The 24,514-nt window shown below is 42.3% G+C and overlaps 1 protein-coding gene across 1 annotated transcript in view; it reads right to left on the reverse strand.

The window, feature by feature from the left end:
- The window catches only part of TENM4 (teneurin transmembrane protein 4), a 342,526-nt gene that overhangs the window by 57,554 nt on the left and 260,458 nt on the right, over window positions 1–24,514 (reverse strand). The window contains exons 14-19 of the mRNA XM_053934325.1: window positions 21,590–21,709; window positions 13,691–13,952; window positions 7,703–7,970; window positions 5,547–5,690; window positions 4,297–4,546; window positions 1,797–1,817 (exon numbers count right to left, since the gene is read on the reverse strand). Coding sequence (XP_053790300.1) covers window positions 1,797–1,817; window positions 4,297–4,546; window positions 5,547–5,690; window positions 7,703–7,970; window positions 13,691–13,952; window positions 21,590–21,709 — 1,065 coding nt within the window. The remainder of the gene's footprint in view (window positions 1–1,796; window positions 1,818–4,296; window positions 4,547–5,546; window positions 5,691–7,702; window positions 7,971–13,690; window positions 13,953–21,589; window positions 21,710–24,514) is intronic.

The raw sequence follows: 24,514 nt of genomic DNA on the forward strand, positions 1-24,514 counted from the left end.
CTTTGGAGATCAAGCTCACCACAGCCTACATACTGGGGAGGAATTCCTTTCCCCTGAACTGAGACAGCTTTAGCATATGGATTTCAGCTTTTCCAAACCACTATGATTCAGCACTGTGGATCTCCCCCTTTGCACCACTGCTGGTCACTGTTGTCAAGCCTAGGACCTTCTGGAGTTTAAAGCACTGGAGCTTTAGCTGAGATTACACCCACTCATTTCCTTGAGGGTCAGGAGCGAAGAGACTTCCTAGCAAGAAGTATTAAAGCAAATGTCACAGAACAAGCACTAAGAGATGGGTGACTCCTTCAACACAGTCACAGATGGAAGGATTTGATCCGGAGCTCCTCACCTGCTTCCTCCCTCCCTCATCCCCTTTGGGTTACACTGAAGCAGGCATGTCTTGGATTTCTTTCACTAAATTTCTTAGTTTTTAGAAACTGCCTAAAGGCTGAAGTCCTGCCAACTCTGCTTGCCAATCTGCAGCATTTGTGGCCAGTCTATCGATCTTCCTTCAGTTACTGCTTTCATACACAAAACCTCTTCTCATAACAGGTATCCAGCTGCTGCCCTTCACTGTCAAAGCAGATGCACTTTAGTGGCTGTGTGTTTCTTGGGGATTAGGGATACAACCTGGCTGTTTCAAAGAGAAATGAATTTTTCTATAGTTTTCAAATGATGTGAAAGAATACCTGGGGGGCTGGAACTCAGTCTGATGAGGACAATCAGTGAAAAGGTCTTGGGTACCAAGCTCCCAGCCCTGCTAATAGATGCTTTGGGCCAGTCCATTATACTGTGAAGCTCAGCCCTTCATTATTGTTCTAGCATTAGGATAAAAGATCAGTTTCTACTCCATTTCATTTCCAAGCATGCAGATGAAAGAACAATTCTCATTTAGCATAGCCTTTATGAAGTCAAAGAAATAGTAAATAAAAAGCATGTAGCAAGAAAAATCCCCAATCCCAAATGCAGAAGAAAACTATACACACACACACAAATCCCAACTCCACACAGTCTAAGCTTCTGATTTATAAAAGCAACCAGGGAGAAGGATGGGAAACTTGTCAGAGTCAGAGAAGTCCTTGCAAACACAGTCAGTGACAGGAAGCTGACATCTTCTGGAATGCAACTGATTGGATCAAACCCACTGAAACTCCAGTGAACCCAAGTGACAAATATTCTTAGTGACAAAGCTCCAATTTAAGAGTCTCTCTTTTATCTTGTTTTCTTGTCATTACTCTTTTATTGCATTTCCTGGCTAAGGTTCTGAGTTGCACTACCTCCTATTTGAGTCTGACAGACTTTCACGTATCAAAGCTCTCTATGAAAGCTCAGACTGAAAAATGTTACAAAAACTAACTTCCCTGGGTGGGTGATGCTGGGGCACACAGGGATCTTCATTATGCCTGTTAAATCCCTCAAACTCAAATTAAGGCTTTTCACTGTATGAGAATTATTTTTCCATCCTAGTTGTTCCAGTAATCTGTATCCCGATGCTGTTCCCATTCTACTTTCTTGGTTAATTCCACTCCATTTTTCTTCCCCCCTCCTCCTCCTGTTACCCTGCTTCTCCTGCTGGTATTTCCCCTGTCTCCAGCTATAACAGCTCATGCAGAAGCTTGCATGGCTCACATTGTGATTAATGGCTCCCGGTTCTGATGACTGATTGCCTATGCCAGTTTTAATCACGCCAGCTTCATTTGCTATTGAATCATCTGGAAATGACACTTGTGGCTCATTGTGTAACAACATGCAACAAGACAGGGAGCAGCATAAGAATTCTCCACTGGTTGGCTTACCTATGTCTGAAATCTTTATTTCTGACAGAAGACAGGAAAGCAGGGAATAGAAGAAAGAATGAGGTGTTAGCAGCTCAGTTCGATGCATTATTAGCAGATTGAAAACTTGACAGTAACTGTATCACACAATGCAATAATAAATAAAGACTTAGCTGGAATGACACTGATGTATTTTATATTGGATATTACTTGGCAGTGAGCTCACTTATGTACTGCTGCATATCACAAAAGAAGTGTGATCTCACCTGCTTAGAGTTATTCACTCACACAAGGGATAGGACCATCAGACTTTATCTATCATTCAGTGCAACACTGAGCTAAATAGATGTAGATGCAGGTATCTTTACAGTTTTTTTCACCCTCAGTCAAAGCAACACCTTGTGATTTACAAAGGTAACTTAAGAGTTGCACAGTTATGGGTGGCAGTTCATTGCTGTAACCTTGTGAACTCCAGCCCAGAGGACTTGAAACTATGCTGAGCTGGACCTTTTTCATAGGTCTGAGTTACACACCCAGCTGCAGCTCTCTGTGACCCGTAATGCATTTGCTGCGCAGAACACTACATTCCAAAGCCACCCCTGCAAACAAACCTTGGAGCCAAACAGTGAGGGTGTTAATCTCAAAGGAGATGCTGATTTGAGAAGACACAAGCAAACTCCATTTAGTCCAAAAGCAATGGCTTTCCTTTTCGCCAGCCAACATCTGAACCCACTTACTTTATAGCACACCAGAGTGAAGAAATGTTTATTAGATCCAGTAACCTGAGTGTTTGCACAGATGAAGCAGCAATCATTGCAGCAGATTTAACTCTGGAGTAAATTTAACTCTGTGGCTCTACACAACAGCCAGCAAGGCTACTCTGTCAAGGCTTCCAATTTTCTCTTCCCCAATGAGGAAATACTTTGCAAAACCTCTGTTTGGTCTGGTATTTCCACTGACAATGAAACAGGGATTGGGTTTTCAAAATTGTACTTCTGGGAGAGAGATTATTAATCCTACTCCATTGCAATGGGATTTGGGTCACCTAGGCTCTTCTGGAAGTTTCGCCTTTGGTAATTAAAATACCTTTCTGGCCATAGAAGGATAGATATTACACTATAATGAGGACCAGGCCTGAAGGTTTATCCCAGCTTCCCACCTTACAAACATGAGAGATATGTTCTCATGTATCATGGAATAGAATAGCAAAAATGAGGTTCTTGCTTCCTTACTTGAAAGGCGTCCCAGCCCTCTGAGATGCCCACACCAAGGCAGCTATTCTGTAAGTGCCAGCCTTCTGGTGGTGGCTGTCTGGATTTCTTTTTTTTTCCATACACCATGATCTATAAGGATGGTTCTGAATGCCAAATAAGACTTCTGGCGAGGTCTAATGACTATGGCATGTTTGTGCACGAGGGACGAAGGGGATCTTGCACAAATTTGGCTGCAGTCCTTGCAGAAATGGAGTACTATGTTTGTCCTCAGCAGCAGAGGATATTAAATCTGAGGAGGGAGGGCCTTACTTTCAGGAAGATTCTCACTTTCAGGCCAGATTTTGAGAGATTAATGGGAATGTTGACTTTCCTACCAGGTATCCTCATACTGACTTCTCAGGACCTGAGTTCAGGCCTGTCTAGCACAGAAGACTCATTAAGGAACACTGCCTTAACTCTGACTTTCCTGGAGTGAGGCTTTTCTAGCCATGTAAAGCCCAGAACCAGGCCCCATTGCTTTGAAGTGGATTCTTGTATTTGTTGTGGAAATTTTAGATAGGAAAAATATCCCCAGTGAGGTAAACTTGAAATTTGGTTCAGTCACAATTTATTCCATTTTCTCAGAACTTGTGACAAATCATACTTTTCCCTCTGCTTCATTGTTTTTAATGGATATTCCTGCCCCTTTCTCATTATTTCTCCTCGTATATTTTTTTCCTCTGCTTTCTGGCATTAAAAGAAAACTCTCCACTCACTTCCAGATGCTCCCCATCGGCATGTTCAGCCTGACACCGCTGCTCAGTTGGGAAATGAAGGGGGTTGCTACAGCTGTCCCCTCAAAAAACAACTAGAAAACCCCAGTCTGTGACTGCCTAGAGTGATCATCTTGTCTAAATTATGAGTGATTATCAGTCCTGATTCACCTCTACATATCATCATCAGTGCTGTGTCCTTCCAAGTTTAGGTTATCTCAGAGGCTGCTTGTTAATTTTCAGCATTCCCACTGGTTTCTGGCTACAGGAAAAGGCAGACATCAGCACAGCCTGATTTAGCAGCACAGAAATGTGTCAATATTTTTGGCATGTGATTCAGTTCTGGAAGAACTCGCTAGGCCTGTGTTTCTCTGGTGTAAATCAAAGTCAGAAGAGTTGCAGAAGAAGCAGATCCAGACAGCTTTTTCTCTGTTTTGCTGTGTTGTTTGCTTTTTTTTTTTTTTTTAAGGGTACTGCTCATTTTTCTTTTGGGTATATAGGATTTCTGCAGAACTTAAGAACATTACTCTAATGGCCACATTCAGCACAGAGTACCTCAGCTCCAGTATGTTGGTGACATTGCCAGAGGGAAATATCCTTCGGATGTAGTTGAAATCTCCAACATAAAGACTTCCATCAGACCCACATGTTAGGGCAACAGGAGCCAGGAGTTTGTTTCCATCTGCCAGACCATTGCAGCTTGGACAAGAAATGCTCCGTCTGCGGCCGTTGCCCATAATGCTTCCAATTACAGGTGGCTGCTGGGAAATGAACTGGTTTTCCCCATTCCCTTTATGCAAGATGCCTAGAGAGAGAGAAAACAGTATTATGGAAATTAAAGAAATGGGGAGACTGAGGCCAAAGGGAGCACAAACTGATAATGCTGCATGCCAGCTGGGAAATCTGTTAAGTAGCAAGAAGGTTTATCATCTTTCACAATACTATTTTGTGATAGCTTCAAGTGAGGAGCCTCTTTTCTGAATTAATTATTTCTTTTAGACCCATTACATTTCCTGCAGAAGGAAAATATGTAGAGAGAACAAGACTGTCTTTACCTTTGAATGAAATGCGCTTTTCAGCATCTTATGAATTTTTACCTGCCCTGTCTGTTCCTCCTTGCCCTGTAATTTGCAGTCTACCAGGAAAAAAAAAAAAGGAAAAATAAGGGCCAGGAAGACCATGGGACATTCTCTAGAGAAATGTTTAATCTGCGAAGTTTTAGAGGAGCTCTGCCTATTTTCCCTCTAATTGGAGCACTCTCAGCAGTGATGTGGATTGAATGAGATGTTTGCTCCCATACCACTATTATCCAAAGGGACACAGTGATTCCACCCTTGAACACGTTCTGATCAGCTTTTAAGCTTCCCTTCTGCAGTCCTCAGCAGTCTTCAAGGACTCTGGAACCTTCCATTCTCCTTTAGGACCCATGAAGCCTCTTGTTTTGCAAGTACACTTCACATATTGGAGGATGCCTCTGGGTGGATTTATGCTTAGTGACAGCTTCAATCTGAATAGGCTCCCCTTCATTATTTTAGGAATATTTTCCTTGTTAACACCCTTCTTTTACAACACTACAAAGTTGGGCTGACATTCAACTACTTCATGATGGCCAGCTTCTTTTACATTTTGCACACCAAATTGCTTCTAAATGTAGGTTACTAGAAATAATTTGGTAGTAAAACACATGAGAGAGCACATGTTTTGGTCAGGTTTCTTTCCTTTCTTTTTCTTGAATTCTTAGTGATAAGAAGCAACTGGGTCTTGCAATGCTGCATTACTCCCGTTATGAGTCACAGACAACCTACCACTTTGTATGTTGAGGGCATGGTGTTTGTCCAGGGACCATCCTCCAAGTTTGGAAGCATCAATTTCATAACCCTGAAGCACAGCTGTCCTCTTCTCCCACAGGATTAAGTCTGGACAGGATTCATACTCATAACCTACTGAAACTGTGAACAAGAGAGAAACAAAAGACTCCTTAGATTAGTAACCCAGAAATGCAGCGCCAGCACACACAGAGTCACAATTGAGCGGGTGTAAGAGCATTTCTACAGAAAATTGTGAATTCAACTGAAAATGTCATCATCATAATGAACAGTCCAAATATTTTTTCCTCTTAAAAGTCTGTTCTGCATCTAAAAAGGTCAATGCTGTTGTCTGTGTTGGGCAAATATGCTAAAAATTCAAAAGACACTGCTTTAAGGATGTATTTTAAAACAATGGATACAAGGACTGGGACTCGATCTCTGGGAGTCCTTTCCAACTCAGGGTATGCTATGATTTGAGAGTGTAAACCACTGCTGGACTCTCAAATGGGAGAATTTTACTCCTATCTAATTTCTTTGATCAAAGAGTGCATGCCAGGAACTTAATCTTGATTATGATCTTTCTTGGAAGATAAAGACTTGTGCAATTCATGCATGGGGCAGTGAGTCCCTCAGAGGCAGCACTCTCAGCCAGATTAACTTATGGTAATTGTTAGTGTCAAAAGTTTGCTTTCCATGATGTCTAATCAGAGCCTTTCAGGAGTAACTCCACTGAACATGCTGGAGTTGCTTAAAATTATGTCAGCAGAAGGAAAATAGTGTTTTTGACAGAATTATGTTCCTTTACGATTTTCTCAGAAGAAGCAAGACCATTTTGATTGGTCTGCTTTTCTTCTTCTAATCTTTACAGCTGAAGCAGAGCAGAACTGCAAGTTCCACACAAATGAAAAGCAATTACATAGATTTTTTTTTACTAGATAGAAAAAAACCCGTCTGATCGTACAAGTTTACCAGCCTCTTTGAAAAGTACTGAGCACTGAGAGAACTCAAGATTCACCATCAAACATAGCCTTTTGCAGATTATATCAGAAAAAAATGTGAGTTAGGATACGAAAGGTCAATATTTTCCACTGTTCTGGAGGTGGAAATCATTGAAGGCATGAATGCTGATGTCCTCAGACCTGCTTGTGTACTCTGGAGCTGCAGAGTTGTTTCATGGAGCACTCCAGGTCCCACTGATGATCTAGCATCTTAAAGAGCATGCACACAGAGTCCTTCAGGATATGCTACATTTCTCAGTGTGGATTCCGAGCTGGGTAAGGCTCAGCAGGGTATAAAATCCAGCCTGCTCAAGGCAGCTGAGTGAGAGGAAGAAGGCACCTATTCTTACTCCTGGAAAACCAGGCATCCTGCAACTCCTCTAAAAAGACTTATCTTCAGTTGAGCTATGAGGCATAATGAACCATCCTTCTGTCAACCAGAGCTGTGTTTGCTTATTTGGGATCTCTCCCATTTTGCTGATATCATTTCCTGGCAGCCTGAAGCAACTAGTCTAGACTCAGTTGAAGAACTTTAACTGAATGTCCACTGGGTGTTGACAGATGGGAAGCAATTCCTGCAAAACTGCATTACCTCTGCTCACTAAACACCCAGTATGGGATGGCATTCTTGAATGGGTAACAAAGAGGAAACTAAGATCAGACCAACCCTGAAGGTCAGGCACAAGGAGCAGTGGCAATCAGGGCTTCTGTCCTAGGGATTCCTTTCAAAGCAGTGTTGACAGTTTTTGGCTATAGGTGCGAGGCAGCCAAACACTTCTAGTCCCAGTTAATTCCTTCTGTATGAATATGATGGGAGCAGCTTAGGATGTGTGTGCTGGGCCATGAGCCAGAGAACAGATAAATATTTGTACTCTGTCCTTGAAAGTGTTCAAGGCCAGGTTGGACAGGGCTCTGGGCAACCCAATCTAATGGGTGTCATCCCTGCCCATGACTGGGGCATTGGAACTAAATGGTCTTTAAGATTCCCTTTCAACCCCAAACCATTCTGTGATTCATCTGCCGGGAAATGTGTGCTGCAGCGAATCTGCAGGGACCATTCATGTGTCTGCAGTCAGACCATACTGATCTAGGACAAGGTCTATCACTGCCACTTAGCTGCTTCTAAAAGGAGGCACAAACCCTGGGGTCACTTACCGAAGGCTTCTGAGAGCCCATACACCTTCTGGCTATAGACATCTGTCTTGTCCCAGATGAAATAGTAGGACAGGTCTGGAGCTGCTGCAAACCACTTTCTGAAGAGGCGTCCCTCGACGGCCACCATGAGGTGGACTTTCATGAGGTTGAAGGGGATGGTGGGGTGGGTCATGCTTATCCGCAGCACTGATTTGTAGCCAGCTGTGCGACTGCTCAGGTAACTCACTTTTATTTTACTGCCAGAAACGTTAATCTCCTCTTGTAGAGCCTGTGGAAAAGCAATTCACAAGGTGTTAAATCAGCAGTGAGCAGACAGGAAAAGGCAGTGAAGCTGTAATTTATCAAACACACCTGTATAAAAGCCCTGGCAGGCATGTCTAAAAAGGCACCTAGTAAGCATCAAGTATGAAATCATATACGTAACTTAGTTCTGGAAGCTAAGGAATGCCTCCCACCTTCTTCATCTCTGTTACATGGGAGAATAGGTGAACAAAGTGTCACATTAAGTCAGTGTTTACAAAGAGACTCATTCTTAAAAGGAGTACCAGGACCCACAGAGAAAAGAGCCTGGGATCTCAGATAATTACAGCCCATCAGTTTAGCTTCCATTTTCTGTCTTTTATCATCAGAGGTTTTAGAGGCCTCTAATTTTTGTCTCCTGGCTTTCTTTTCCCAGTAAAATATTACACCCTACTTGGCCTTAAGGATGTTTCCTGGTCCTGATCATAACATGCAATTCTCTCCAAGACATTAGTGAATCCTGATTCCATCCTCCCTCCTCTGACTTACTCATCACTCCTACTTTGAAACTGCTCCTCTCCTACCTCCTCTCTGACCCTTTCTACCTGATCTACCATCTACCTCTAGCCTTTTTTTTAATCTGTGTTCTTGCCGTTATTTTCTGACCTCACATTTGTTCCTGCTTATTCTGGTACTTGCTTAAAATTCCTTACCTTCTTACTTAAGTGATAAAACTGTTGTCTTGACCTACCACCTACAACTCCTTTCTGTTCCCTTGCATTCTTTCCTTCTCTTTCTTTTCCAAACTCCTCTGTATTCTAAGTGAGTTGCTTTATTTTCTCCCCCAGTCATAAGTGTGGGTATTTCTGACTGACTGGGACAGTTATCGAACAGGTGCCCATTGCAGTACAAAACTTCAGAAAGGACTGAAGAAACATCAGGGAAAGCCTTTTCTGCTTTGAGAACAGAGAAGTCTCAATAAATATGGGATTTTCAGCTAATTTACCTGCTATATCAACAGAACTTAAAATTTTGTTTTTCTTCTTTTTTTTTTTTTTTTTTTTTTTTTAATGGAGAAATGCTTGGAAAGTTTATGGAAAGTTATACAAGTATATTCCTGACACTGTGCTGCTCTTTCCATGCAAAATGATGCTAAAAAAATCTTAGGAGAAAAACGTTGTTACTTTCAAGAAAACTTCACTCTTGGGTAAGCACCCAACTTGGATATTTTTGGCACCAGTCAGCAATCTCTGGCAAATATTGAAAAATAAAGGTAGAAGCTTATCAGTGAGCTGGAAAGCCGATCTGCTCATGGGATGTGTTAAAAGGTCACAGCTGGCACAGCTCTCTCCTGTGCCACTTCTGAAGTTCTTCAGTGTGCTGGACCCTAAATGAGCTTAGAAAATACATCCCTAGCAATAATCACCTTTCTGGATATTAAGGGTGAGGAAGCTTGAAGGCAGGTGGATCAAGAGATCCACCCATCAGGAAGAGATCACATCTATCCCAGTGTAATTTCTTGGGGTATCCTGTGCAGGGCCAGAAGCTGGACTCAATGATCCTTGTGGGTCCCTTCCCACTCAGGAGATTCTAGGATTCCATGATCCTTGTGCCTTACTTAAGTTATATCACTCCTATACCCAGCTCCTTCTACGTGGGAGCAGCAAACTTTCCTGGCACAGTGAGTTGCCTAAGTCTTACAGGTTTTCTGGTTAGTGTTATCAAAAATGACAAATCTCGTGATCTACCCCCTGAAAACACCTCTTCTGAGATGTTATCCAAGACCCAACACTTTTTAAAGTGATAAGTAAAAGGCTTGGAGTGTTGCAGCACTTGAAAACAGACACATCCAGCAGTTAAACCCCATTCCACTGTGCTCATAAATATTTACCTTCTCTAATGCAGTCTTTTTAATTTACATATCTCAGTGCTTAGGAGACTGAAATACGACAGAACTGGGAAAACTCAGGATTTTAAAAATATATTTTATGAGATCATCAACAAGTTGGATGGGGACCAGGCTCAACCAGAGACGAGCTGAGCCAAACTGTAGTAAAGGTGGTCCCTTGTATCAAATCTGTCTTCATATGTAACCCCATTAGGATAAAAATAGGCAAAAATAATTGTCATGGAGATACTATTTAGAAAGTCTGCTTCAGATCCTTGTCTTAAGTATTTATGTCTCTCTGCTGTCTACCATTCCAAAGAAAAGGTCAGCCCCACGCTGCCAAGGCCCTGAGCAGCACAAGGGGCTGTGTTTAAAGGTGTCTGCTTGAAGAGAGGGTTCAAATAGTAATTCAGGTGATTCAAAATGTATTTGTAGTTTGTAAGTCGTGACAAACTAACAACAAAACACGACACTGGTAGGGGGATGTATAATTCAGTAGGATATCAGTGAGAGAAAAGGGGGAAATAAGCTTTAAAATAATCTGAATGTGCTAGAAGTAACAAGAGCTAAATTGTGCCCTTATTTCTATTTGATAATTGCTGTTTGGCCCAGACACATTCATATGCTGTGACTGCAGGCCTTGTGAAAGACTCTTAGGGTTTATCCCAGACTAACCAATATAATCTGCTCTTTTAAAGAGGTCCAGCCACAAGTCTGGGCAGGCAGAAGAGCTGATTCTTCAGGCTTACTGGGGATTTACACAGGGTTGCAATTTTCACTGTCATGTTCTCTTGACTCTGTGGTGAGAATCTGTTCCTGACTTAGTAGAAATTTTTCTACTCTTTGCATGAGACAAGGTAGGAAATCTTGTTTCTGTGTGCTGGGCTACACATATCTCTTACAGCTTCTCTTCACTCTGCCAGCAAACAGGCAAAGAACAGTCAATCTCTGGTTTTGTTTTTTTTTTGTAAGATGCTCAGAGAGAATTTTAAAAAGGAAAACCATTTTGAGTCTGATTCAGGGGCCTCAACATAGACATCTAGTGCTTTTGAAACACTCTGTGGTATCCAAAACTTCTGCAAGGGCATGACAACTCTGACATGGACCTTTCTGACATCTCCACCTTTCTGAAGCTACAGCTGGAGGCCTGAAGGGGCACTTCAGGGCATCCTGAATGGCCCCAGATCTGTCTATAGGCACCTGAATCAAGTATTAAAAATGTACTACTAGGTTTTTTGAATACATTCAGGTAGAGAGCACTGCATTTATTTGCTGGAGCTCATGGGGTTCTTATCTACCCACTTGTCAAAACCTCTTTCCTAGCCCTGCTATCTGCTTGTCACCTCCTCCTAGCTATGCACTTACACCTTTTATATTTAACATTTCCCTACTGAGAACTGTGTATTATAAAAGGCAGCTGCAGGAACAGACAGCTAGGTTATTTTTTATTGTGCGTACATCCAGTATAGAAATGAAAAGTAGTCCATTTCTGAACTGCAGTACAGTCAGGACTCTGCCACAAATCAGATTCTCTTGTAAACTCCTGCACCACAAACTCTGCTAACCTTCAGCTGTCAATATTTGAGGTGGAATATTGATTTACAGTTGTTAGCTCAGACATCTGGCACACAGGAAAAGCACTGTGTTCATCATGTATGGAATTCACCTTATGTCAATTTAGGAACCTAAGTTAGGTGTCTGCTCTGAACTGCTCTTTTAGGTCTTGCCTACAGATAACAGCAGATACAGACAGACTCTTTAGAATGTTGGTGTTGCCTTGTAAACTTAAGAGTGGGATTCAATTCCAGTTTAAGGCATCTAAATCTGGATGTCAATTTATAAACATGCTCATATTTATGTGATGTCTACATCACATAAACAATGTGATGTAAACACACACATTAATTCAGTCAGTGGAATCAAACTGATACTATCCATTTCAGTCAGTGGAATCTAATTGATACACTCAGTGAAAACCAGAAAGCTTCAGGGTGCTCAGCTTAAGTGATGTGCAGGCTCCACTGATGTACTGGTTAGATTTCTGTCTGCTTAAATGAGAGCTCAGATATTTGGTACATATCCAGACAACTGCATGTGAACTCCTTATAATCTCAAAATTAATCTTTCTTATGTATTAGATTCCAAAGCTACAAGTGTCCAGTGGGACTTGGGATGTCCAAGTGATCTGCTGTTCACAAGGATCCAGAAGATATAATGCAGGACACTGATAGGGGGATCATTCTGGACTGGCAGTTGGAGGTCAAGCAGGATATTATCAGGACATTTCAAATGGCACTAAATATCTTTGATGAGGGTAGTAAAACATTGACACAGGTTGCCAAGATAGATGGCAGATGCCCCAACCCTGAAAACATTCAAAATCAGGTTGGATGGGGCTCTGAGCAGCCTGGTCTACTGGAAGGTGTTTGTGGTACCAAATAATGACTGAGGTTATGACCATAGTTGCACTGCATCAGATATTTGCTTTTTCCCAGGCAGCTCTGACCATTACCTTTCATGGTGTTTGTTTATTTAATAAAAAGATGTGGAAACCAAGATTCTGAACCAAGAATTTATAACATGATGGACTTTACAAGATACAGGACTTAATTAGTAATTATGCTGGGACAAACATGGGGATTGTAATTGGAAATTAGTGTGAGAAGGATCATAAGACTTGGTCCAGAGAGAAAGGTAAAGAGACCACTAGCTTTATTTACTGCTGGGTTTAGCACCTGGTTTATTAAAATTAGAAGGTATAAAGTTACTTCTTTCCTTATTAACAGTACTGTAACCCCAGTGGAGTCATGCTGGATGCACACAATTTATCTCTACACTTGTTGTTATTGCCACCTTGCCAGATTATTGTCACTTAAAGCAATACTCAGGACATGCTGAATGCTGGCATATAAAATCCAGAGAACAGCATGTCCAAGGTAGCAAAGGCTACATCCATATGTTTCAACAGAATTAGTGTTTTTAAGGAAAATTGATAATTTGGTTCCTTAGACTATTCAGTTTAAAACACAACTTTCCATTTGACAAAATACCTTGAAGCCACAGCAGATTGTTAAGGTTCTTTATCTCACTCATGCTTACTCATAAAAAAGGAAAATGGGGATGAGAAATTAAAGGTAACTCTCTCACTCTGCTCATCTATTCCAAATGTCATGAAATGCAACAAAACGGAGGTGCTCTGCAGGCTGCATCTCACCCATCTGCTGGCTGACTGCATGTCTCAGCAGCTGAGTAGAGTGGGGGGGGTGTGACTTCCAACCATGAGGAAGTTCACTCCAACAATCCACCACCAGGGTTTATAATGCCCAGTGGGTGGAATTTGCTCCTGAACAAAAGACAGGCATTAGAGCATCGGCCACAAGGGCATCAGCCTGGTGCTGGGCACACTGAATGCCAAAGGGTTGACCAAGGGCTTGTTGTTGGTCACACAAGGGTCCCAGCTCATGCAGTGTCAGCCACAAGTGCTTTGCCTCCATCTCTCAGGGATAGGGGAAAAGAAATCTGGTAAAGCGAGTGCCTGGGAGTGAGTGCTCCTGCCAAATGTCTGAAAAAATGGGGTAACAAACAGGGAATGCTTATTGTTAGGAAAGCAGGGGAATGGTCGCATTTGTGTTGCTCAAAGCTGTCAAAAGAAGCACAGAAAGAAGATGGGGATGAGGAGGCACTGGCAGAGGTTGCCCAGAGAAATTGTGGATGTCCCAGTCCCAATTCAATGCCAGGTTGGATGGGGCTCTGATCAACCTGGTCTAATGGAAGGTGTCCCTGCCTATGGCAGGGGGGCTGGAACTACACGACCATTCTGATTTTATGAGTTATTGTCCCTCAGCTCAGACGGCTCATACCTGGATTTCAGGAACAATAGGACCTTTCTCTGAGCAGGAAGTTGCAAAAGCAGTGAGCGGAGAAGGAGAGACCACAGGGTTGGGCCGGGCGAAGTTACTGAGGTCACAGCTTGGGATCTCATTCTCTTCGTGCCTCATGACTATGGTTTCCATCACAAAGAAGCGATCCCACGGCAACCACAGTGTGTGCTCCTGGGTGATGAAGGGAGCCCGCTCAAAGTGAAGGATAATGGAGATTCCACCAATGGTAACAAGATCAAAGCTGTTTTAAGAGATGGAATACAAAATTAGTGCAAGCACTACCCAATCTGTTTGTTCAACTCCCTAGAAAGGATCCCAGAAAAATAACTGCAAGAAATGTCATCAGTCTCATTTTATGAACCTACAATCTGCAGCCCAAATAGTGTTTACCTGTGTAACAGCAAGTGTCGGAGGCAGGAGTCCAAGCTCAGCTTCTTTGTCTTTATGTATATTGAAATCATACCCATCTCTTTTTTGAAACATGTTTATCTTTGTTAGTGCTTTTCTAGCACCAACTTATTCTGGCCATACATACTCATTTTCTTTTTTCTTTTTATTTTTAAAGTAGTGATTATCCAAATAAATGTACAGATTGGATCAATTCATATGATGAAATAAACTATTAGGAAAGAGGTTTCTCTGACACATTCCCATATGAATTGTCTTGGCATCTCTGCTAACCTGATTAATGCCTCATGCAACCCAAGGGAACATGGAGAGCCCAGTCATGGACTGAGCCTAATCTACTAGAAATACATACAGTGCAGGGTGTCTGTGTGCCACAGCACTCCACACATCATCTTTTTTGACTCTTAAACATTTAGAGCAGGGCAGATTAATCACTGCCTGTGGTCTCTGATTTCACCCTAAGCTACCTCCAGCCAAGTGGCTTATCTGCCTGTGTTAGTGTTGGATAGTATTGGATAACAGACAGCCTTCCAGAGCAGTGTGAAAAAATGTTACCTTGATAAGGAAAACGTTCATCCTCTGGATGTAAAGATGTTGGGATAAGGTTCTAGTGGTTTTCTTAGTTTTGAATTTAAACTTCACATCTTGTCACACATGGAGATTTTATCAAGTACCACAGGGATATATCTACTACGTATAGGCCCAAAAAAAGTGGTGTTAAGTAAGAAAGGAAAGGATTTCAACAGAAATTGACGACCTCTTGTTTTTGCTCCTTTGTGTTTTTCTCACTGTCTCTTCGCTTGCAATGCCAAACATGTTTCAGGCAAAGAAAGTTTTCTCATCCCTGCTACTCACTTTCATGCTTGGTACTGCTGTTTGACACTCTGAGAGTTTATGCATGTGATCAGGCTCACTGCTTTCAGCAGAGCTGCTCATGTGCTTAAAGAGCTATGAGCTTAAGTACCTCTCTGCATGAGAACTGGGATCTGAAACACTCCTGATTGCCGAAAGCCAAATTTGATGCATCTTGTAAAAAATTGTAAGAAAGAAGGTGAAAAAAGTATCTAAAAATTATTTTAAAAAATTAATTATCAGGCTTTCAGGTTGGGTGCAAAAATCCCCGAGGAGCAACAATGGGCATGAACTATTTAAAAAACAAAGTCTTTGTCAAGCAATTTTTGAAGGAACCTTTTTTATTTCATAGTTTATGGACTGAGGTGCCATTTAGGAAATAGAATTATGAAAAGGTTATTCATTAAAGAATGTTGAAATGAGTCCATGAGAGGAAGTGGAAAGCACTTCAAAAAGCCAAAGCCATGTTTATTCTACCACTCGAGTTGGGGCATCATGTTCCCAGACCTATGGAGCTTGGCTTGCAGCAGCCTCAGGAGTAACTTGCTGGTCCCTGCCAGCAAAGCTGCACAACGTTTGTACCCTGATGTGAATGTTTTTAACAGTCAATTAGCATTTGGCAAGTCCTTCAGCTGGGAGGGAGATGCTTGCTCTGCATGGATCTGGGCACTGAACGGGCCAACAGGAGGGAAGAAATAAACATTACAAATTATTCTCAACAAGTTTTTAGGCAAGTTGGAAGAGGTCTTATTTGCAAACACCTCTGTTTCATCCCTTCAGCTTCACTGAGCCTGGATCAGGGATGGAATCTGCTGGGGGGAAATGTCTTTGCCTCTCCTGCATCCCCAAAAGAGGATGCAGAAGGGAAAGCACCACCTCCATGTCAGACTCCAGCAGCTGTGAAAACAGAACCATGCAGTATTTTTAGCAAGCGGTGTCGCTCACAAGCTGGTTTTCCCAGAGTCCCAGGGTGCAGCTTTCAAGTTACCTTGATGAACTGAACAAAAGGTAAAGCCAAAACCAAACAGAAAAAAGCAAACCAAAAACAGCTCCCAGTTTCCCTCATTGAAATTAAATTTAACAAAAGGATAACTGTCCTGGGATTGAAGGAATAATGTAATTTTATTTCTGGTTTTGCTGCTCATCTCTGATGTATTTTTTACCACTTTGTAAAAACCATACTTGTTGTACAGTCATTTTGTTGTTTTTCTATAAAGACTCTGGAGAGACAAGCTGAAGGATGAAATTATCTATTTACCCAAAGCAGGCTGAAAAATAAAAAAAACCCACAGGAAAGTGTAACCCTTTCTCATCTCTCTTCTCTGGAAGTTCATTGTTTTTGGTATTTCTGAGAAAGCTATGCCAAAGCTGCTGAATGCAATATGGAAAAATCTGGAGACTTTCTTGCAGTTTGATTAACAGTGTTCCTACAACCCAGGGATACTGAGGATTTGCAGCCTCTCTAAACTACCACTTTAATAAAATTTAAAACTTTATTTTAAAATGTGATTTATAATCCAGTACTGATACTTTGAACTGTCTGTTAACTTTGCTTTACAGAGAAATGTATACAGAAGAGTAGTTTGAGAGCTGTCACTTTATATTCATGCCCTGTTGTATAAACGAAGTCTCTGGTGCAGTAATTAGGCTAAAAACACATGCAAGCTTTGAAGTTATAGGAGTTTTGCTCAGTCTAAGTAATGTGACTTAAACAGGACCAGGGTTTCACTATTTCAGGCTGTATCCAAGCAATGTTATAGGAGAGACCTGGAATAAAGTGAGTCCCCTTACAGAGGTGAAAAATTTACGTCACTGTAATTCTAAAACTGAAATTTTACTTACTCATTTGGAGACTTTATCATGCCAAAAAGAAAACCCAAAACCCCCAAACCTGGAGCAACAAAATCAGCTTAGGAACCAATCTAGCTAAACTGATGCAATTGGATCTTTAAATTCCCTTACTTTAAAACCCCAGTTATTTCCCTGCTATCAGTAAACTGATTTACTAAATCAATTTAAGGCAACTCAGTGCACATTTTCAAGAAAAGATATTCCTATGGTGAATATGCCAAATAATAAACCTGCTGAGTTTTATGCAGTTATCTCATGACCCCTGGAACAAGGTAACTGCTTGCATGTGTGCTCCCATTTATTCTCCAAACCAGACTGACACTGAAGATGGGAGAGATGACCCTGTATGACTGTGCACTGCTCTGGACTGGGAATGCTCTGGACTGCATGCAGCCTGCTACTGTAGTTCAGGAGAACTGGCGTCTTGTCTAAGAGCATCAATTCCTTTAAACAAAGTTGACTCAATCACATGAAAACTTTGCTGTACAAAAGCTGATGAGACATGCTCTATTAAAAAAAAATGCTCAAACTCATAAAAAAGATGAAAGATAATAGAAACTGGAATAGCATTAATTTGTTACATGATTTTGAAAGAGCTTTACCAATAGTATTAAATAAATACTTTAAAAATCAGTAAGGAACACAAGTAAATATTAACTTCCTTTCACTGGCTGGTTCACTGGCTGGGAAAGTCAAGAGATGCATCTAATGATACCCACTAAATCAGAAGTGAGGCTGGGATTAGAAATTAGGGATGGCTGGCAAAATTTTCTGCTTTGACAAATTTTAGCTTGAATGGCCTTAAATAGTTCAAGGTAAGTTACAGACTACTGAGGAAGTCACCGGACTCAAGGAGAGATTTCATGGCACTTTGAGCGACCTGGTCTAGTGGGAGTTGTCCCTGCTCATGGCAGGGGAGTTGGAAACAGATGATCTTTAAGGTCCAACCCAAACCACTCCACAGTTCTACAGATTTTGGTGTTCTTTAACTTGTCCATTTATGGACAAATGGTTTTTGTCCATAGAGTACGTACAGAGTACACAGATGCACTGATGTGCCTGCTCATTTGAGAAAATACCTGTATGTATTCCAATTTAGCCAAGTTGGAAGGTATGTTCATTATTCTGGAGGCTCAGCACTGCAACTGGACAATTTGTTTGATGTTTGTGCACCAGGTTTCTGTAGAAGCAGACTGACTTGAGAGGAAGGTGAAGAAAGTGAAATCAGAAGAGCTGACACCACAGAATCTGGGGTTACACTGACCCCCCACCAGCTGCCTACAGAAATCACAGCTTTAGGATGAATCCCACTTAGTCACAGATTCCTTGCTCTGAGACAGCTGACCTCTGTCATTTTTCTCACTTAGAGCTGAGTATCTGCTGGGGGCTGAGTCAGCAAACTGCAGCCCTGAGCTGCTTGAAACTAATTTAGCTTCTGGAGGCTGGCAGCCACTCCAAGGAACCAGGAGTCCACTGAAGCCTGGTGGAGCATACTCATGCTCTGGCTGCATTGCTTTCTGCCCTGTGCCCCTGCTCAGCTGGACCTTGGGAAGGACATAGCATGCAAGGAGCATCCCTAGCTTGAACTGCCAATAGAAGTAGATTTGTAGCAAGGGAGGTTTATCCTTCACCACCCAAGAATCAGAAGGAAATAGTTGCTTGGATATTACAAAGGTCAGTAGCCTGGATATCAGCAGTCACCTCCATACTCTGTCCCTTTGGCTTTCATGTTTGCTGGTCCAGTTCACAATAAAGACCCTCTGTGCTAGGTACAGCACAACTGCAATGCAAAGAGATGGTTTCTTTCCTCAAAGTACTTGCAATCTAAATGAATTATTACATACAGCAGTTGGGTGTTGTACACACACAAGAAAACAGACGGAACAAAAGGTTATGACAGGCATTGTTGTCCAGCAATCTTTTAGTCATATTTATCTGTTCTACTGGATACAGATTTTGTGCTAGTCCATACACATCAAGCTGATAATGAGAGTGTGGTTTGGATCCCATTTTCCCACAAAGTAGGTTCAGTAAGGTTGCCAGAGATACCCTTAAGTACAAATGTTCAAATTTTCTCCTTTTTGCAGTAATGTCTAAGCTGCTGGCAATAAGAAGACACCAGCTCCAGGGGTGTCCTTTTCCTGGAATGCCTCTTTATCATCTGCATTTTATTGTCATAATATTGAAGAGTTGAAGCATCACTTGGAAAGCCTCTCAGTCCCCACCAGTGTTACAGTAGGTGCAAACATCCCTGAGTGTGAACAGGACAGCATCAAGCACACGTTGCTAGCACATGTTCTTTTTCATTACAATTCTATCTGTTTCTCTGGCCAACTCAAATGAAAGCTGTGGATTGGAGAGGTGCTAAAATCCATAAATCCTCTCCCAAGTGCTTGTAGTTAGTAGTCAATATGTAGAGCATATGCAGCTGGAACCCCTTTTGTTACGTTTCTGTTCTTAAAAGAAAGGGAGCCAATTAGCACTGACAAACAAAAGATAAGATGAAAGACACTCCCAATTTGCGCTGCTTTTGTTTTGGTTGAGCATGATCGCTCAGATTCTGCCTCTAACACAACCATAATCTTAATGATTTCCTCTTAATAATTTCAACGTGAATTAGCAAGAATAGATGTGCTGGGAGCAGGAGACATCTTTTTATATGCATGGGCACCGCATTACCAAACTGCTGGCTAAAGATTCTAGGTGATATCTGGAAGTTAATAGACAATGGGAAGTTGCGGGAAGGGAAGGGAAGTTGGAAGGGGAGGGGGAGGGGGAGGGGGAGGGGGAGGGGGAGGGGGAGGGGGAGGGGGAGGGGGAGGGGGAGGGGGAGGGGGAGGGGGAGGGGGAGGGGGAGGAGGGGGAGGGGGAGGGGGAGGGAAGGGAAGGGAGGGAAGGGAAGGGAAGGGAAGGGAAGGGAAGGGAAGGGAAGGGAAGGGAAGGGAAGGGAAGGGAAGGAAGGGAAGGGAAGGGAAGGGAAGGGAAGGGAAGGGAAGGGAAGGGAAGGGAAGGGAAGAGAAGAGAAGAGAAGAGAAGAGAAGAGAAGAGAAGAGAAGAGAAGAGAAGAGAAGAGAAGAGAAGAGAAGAGAAGAGAAGAGAAGAGAAGAGAAGAGAAGAGAAGAGAAGAGAAGAGAAGAGAAGAGAAGAGAAGAGAGAAGAGAAGAGAAGAGAAGAGAAGAGGCTATTAATTTGTTAGGGAAGTACAAGGATAATCAAGTTGAGCTGCCTTACCAGTTCAGGGCTGATTCAAATTAAACCATGTTGTTAAGGGCATTGTCCGAATGCCTCTTAAACACTGACAGTCTTAAGTCATCAAATGCCTCTAGGAATGCCGAGGTTACATTTGGTGCTGGTAGCTTGGTGTGCGACTGCAGTGTGAGCTGCAGTTGAGCTCCTTGAGGGGCAGGAGGCCAAGCCAAAGCCTGAGGCAGGGAACTGCTGTGTGACCACATGGAGAGACAACAGGAGCCAACAACTCCAGACTTTCCCATGCTTAGACTGTGGGGGGATAAAAGTCCAGGGTTTCCTTTGTCCAGGGTCCCTCCTTGCAGGCACCAGCTTGGGCTGTTTTGTTATTTAGTTATTGCACCAAGATTAAATTGTTTCAGGGATCTGGATATCTGAGACACTGCTATGGGAAACCTGAAGTCTACTGGGTAAGGAACCCCAGTGTGACTGTGTGAGTGTGGGGTGTGGCTGCAAAGGGACCTCGGTCCCAGCTCAGGTTGTGCGACTGTGACTGCCAGAGTGGCTTCTGGACGGTTAGAAAGGGCAGTTTCCTTAACTGGAAACCTGTTTCAGTGTTTAAACACCCTCTCAGTTAAGAAATGTTTCTTCATGTCCAGTCTAAATCTCCCCTGGTGCAGTTTTGAACCATTCCCATGAGTCCTATCAGTGGATACCAAGGAGGTGAGCTCAGTACTTCCCCCTCCACACCCTCTCCTCAGGAAGCTGTAGGAAACAATGAGGTCACCTTTCAAGTCTCCTTTTCTCTGAACTAGAGGAAGTCGGAGTCCTCAGACGCTGCTCACAGGATATTCCTTCCAGTCTTGTCACCACTTTCTTGCCCTCCTTTGGACACATTAAGGGACCTGAACACCTTTCTTTAATTGTGGGGCCCAGAACTGCATGCAGTGTTCTGGGCGAGGCCACACCAACACTGGATACAGCAGGACAACCACCTTTTTGACTGGCTGGTCATGCTGTGTTTGATACACCACAGGATGGGGTTTCCCCTCTTGGCTACCAAGACACACTGCTCTAACACCTCTTCAAGCTGCTGCTGGCCAGCACCCCCAGATCCCCGTATGCAGGGCTGTTCTTCCAGTTTATACTTGTGCCTGGTGTTACTCTGTTCCAGGTGCAGAAAATCCAGCATTTTGACTTTTTAAAAGTCATCCCATTCATCACAACCCAATACTCCAATGTATCCAGATCCCTCTGCAAGGTCTCTTGTCCCTCAGGAGCATCAAGAGTACCTCCCAGTTTGGTACCATCAGCATCTTGCTAATGATGCATTCAACTCCTGCATCCAGGCCGTTGATAAATACATTGAACAAGACTGGCCCTGAAACTGAAGAGCAAGGAACAGCACTGGGGTCCGGTCACCAGCCAGATGCAGCCCCAAAACAACCAACAGTAATGCACCCACATCTTCAAAAGGCATGAATAATAAACGTGCTCTTGGAAGGAGTTTCTCTTTAGTGGTCATGGCAATAATGCTGTTACTGCTGCCTGAACACTGTAAATCCCATACAGACATCCTACCTGCCATCTTGTCTGCTGATTGTATATCCAAACAGAGGATTGTTGACAAAGCTGATGTTCACTCCAACTAGAGGGGTCCCATCTGCTGTCATCACCTGGCCTCGAATCACACATGCATGTCTGCAAGAAGGAGAAAAATGGTAAGAAAGAGTAAATAAGTCTTTTTGACAAATGCAGTTTTTTCCTCTGTTGATGTGGCTGGGAATTCCTATGGATTAGAAAGCCAAGGCCTTTATAACCTGTAAAGCTGGAGGCCATGTTGTGTGTTTTGATGGTGGGATGCTGCCCTTGAAGGCTTTCTCAAGCATTGTGTAAAAACTTGGATACTCAAAGTGAGGTTTACAATTACCCTACAATATAAAAGTAACTGCTGCAGCATATACTTCATTAAGTATAAACTTCTGTAGGATTCACAACATCACACCGGAATTTCACAGATTCTCCTGAGATGGGACTGAAAAGGATCACTGAGCCCAGCTCCTGGCCCTGCAGAGAACAGTCCTCAAATCATATCACATTCCTTAAAGTGTTGTCCAAACACTTCTGCAACTATGGCAGGCTTGGTGCCACAACACTCCCTCAGGAACCTGTCCCAGTGCCCAACCATCCTCTGAATGAAGAACCTTTTCCTAACAGCCAGTAGTGTCTTAACAGTATTGCCCTAATTAAAAGCAAGGTACATTTTAAAATCAAAGAGAATAGAAAATTACCATGCAGTGCACAGACATATTTAAGGCACAAAAGGCACAGAAGATCCTGACCAAGGCTTGGCAGCTTGTTTCTTTCCCATTTGGGAAAACCATGACAGAAAATTTGCCAGGTTCAGACTTACAATCTTCCTGGGGAGCTGAGCACTCTAATAGGATGGGCTTTTTCTTACCCTCTTTTTCTTCCCAAGTTTGGTAGATTGCACCATTTTATAGGCTACATCTATTCCAACTACTCTGTGATCTGTAATATGCTCTTTTATCTAAGGATTTCAAGGACCTTTACAAACACTGATTAATACAGCCAGATTGGTATTTTACAGAGAGAGGAAATAAAACATGGAATGATTTTCAGTTGTCCAAGGTCAGTCAGAAAACCTGCAGTAAAGCCAAAGACAAATTTTCTTGGTTCTCATTCCAAAGTCTGTTTCCAGACTTTTAAGTCATTACTACATTGCTACCTTAGGAGCTTCCCATAAAGACAAAACATCACATGTCTGCGAGAGTGTCTGAACCCAATTTTTGGCTGAAGGTAACTATTTTTCTGAGCAGCAACAGCAAATTGTAGTGTCAGTGTGCTAACGTGACCCAATGAATAATTTTTCTAAGTGCTGTCCTGCTGGAGAGCAGAGATTGAAAGCCAATGTTTCTCCAGGTGCAGAACAAGATCTCAGCTAGAGTAAATCATCCCAGCTGCACTTCAATGGAGCAATGGTGCTTTGCTGGTTCACTGAGGCAAAGGATGATTTCTGCAATGTTTTGTAAAGATGATTTTATAAACACAAATCATTAGGGAAAGAGCCAGTAATTTTCTTGCAGTCCACCTAAAAATCTGAGATTGTACAATGCAAAGGAGATAAAGTCTAACTTCTATTTAATAAAGGCTGCACAATTTTTACATTCCACAGTACAGCAAATAGACGATTTGCCAGGGAATCTTAAAATTCCTGCTGATCTAAATGGAGAGCTCCAATATTATCAAAAATTACCGCAGTGATGCCAAAATGTGTGTGCAATCTAAGATGTGACTATATTCACATATAATTTGGGAATAGGTCACAAGAAAATTAGATACTGGAAATGATTTTTATGTCACTGAGTTTTCTCTGATGTATCATCACTGACTTCTTAGGAGTCATGTAGGAAAAGACTTGGACCAAGTTTGGAGCTAATAATCCAACAATCCTACAATGGTTTGGGCTGGAAGGGATATTAAAGATAATCTAGTTTCAAACTGCCTGCCTTCCACTAGACTGGTTTACTCAGAGCCCCATCTAACTTGGCCTTGAACATTTTCAGGGATAGGGCCAATGAGGGGAATAATATCCTTAACACTTCTTTTGTTTCTCCCATTAAGGGCTCTAACTCAGCTTTCCATATATAACAGCTGGAAAATAATAATCCAGTACAGTATTATGTACTTCACTCTCTAACACACAGGTAGAGCATAACTCAAAAGGATCACGATGCCACGGAATATGCTTGGAAAAATGTCAATGCTTGGAATAACCCCAATGACGTCAACAGGTCACCATCTGCAGTGCAATTTTTGTGTAAAGTGAATGTGTCTGAGCATATCTCTGAGCCAACAGAAGAACCTAGGCTTTCTCTTCCCAGTTTTTTTCATTATCTGCTCCACTCTGCCCCATCTTCTTTTCCATCCTTCAGAGAGACCAGATGATGGGTTTTAAACTGCCAGCTTCCCATCAAATGAGCTGAACATTTTGTGGAAGACAAGGAATCACTGCAAATTCACTCTTTCATGAATACTAGCACCTGAGTACAAAGGAGCTGGTTTCTGTACCACATATTCAAGTAAACACTGCAACTACAAATGTTCTAAAATAATAAGAACAAGATCATACATTTCTGTAAACCCAAGAAGAACACTTCCACCTGTTCTTTTTTCTTCCAAGAGGTCAAAGCAAGTAAAGAAAAAAATATATGCTGCAGATGTCTCTCCTGCTGCCCTACACACAACACATGTCCAGGCAGTTTTAAAGTTCTAAGTAACAGTGTAAGCAGATTGGCCTAGACCCTTGGCTCAGTAAATGGGGGATGTGCTTTATATCCACGAGCATCTGCCCCATTACATATCATTGACAACTATTTCTACAACAAGCACCAGCACAAGGAGGGCAAACAGTGAGCTTCCTCTCACCTTGGCAGCTGTAGCAAATGCATTTGACATCCCAGCTTTGGAAAGAGACATAGTTCC

The sequence above is a fragment of the Vidua chalybeata genome, chromosome 2 (assembly GCF_026979565.1).
Source record: "Vidua chalybeata isolate OUT-0048 chromosome 2, bVidCha1 merged haplotype, whole genome shotgun sequence".
NCBI classification, from domain to species: Eukaryota; Metazoa; Chordata; class Aves; order Passeriformes; family Viduidae; genus Vidua; species Vidua chalybeata.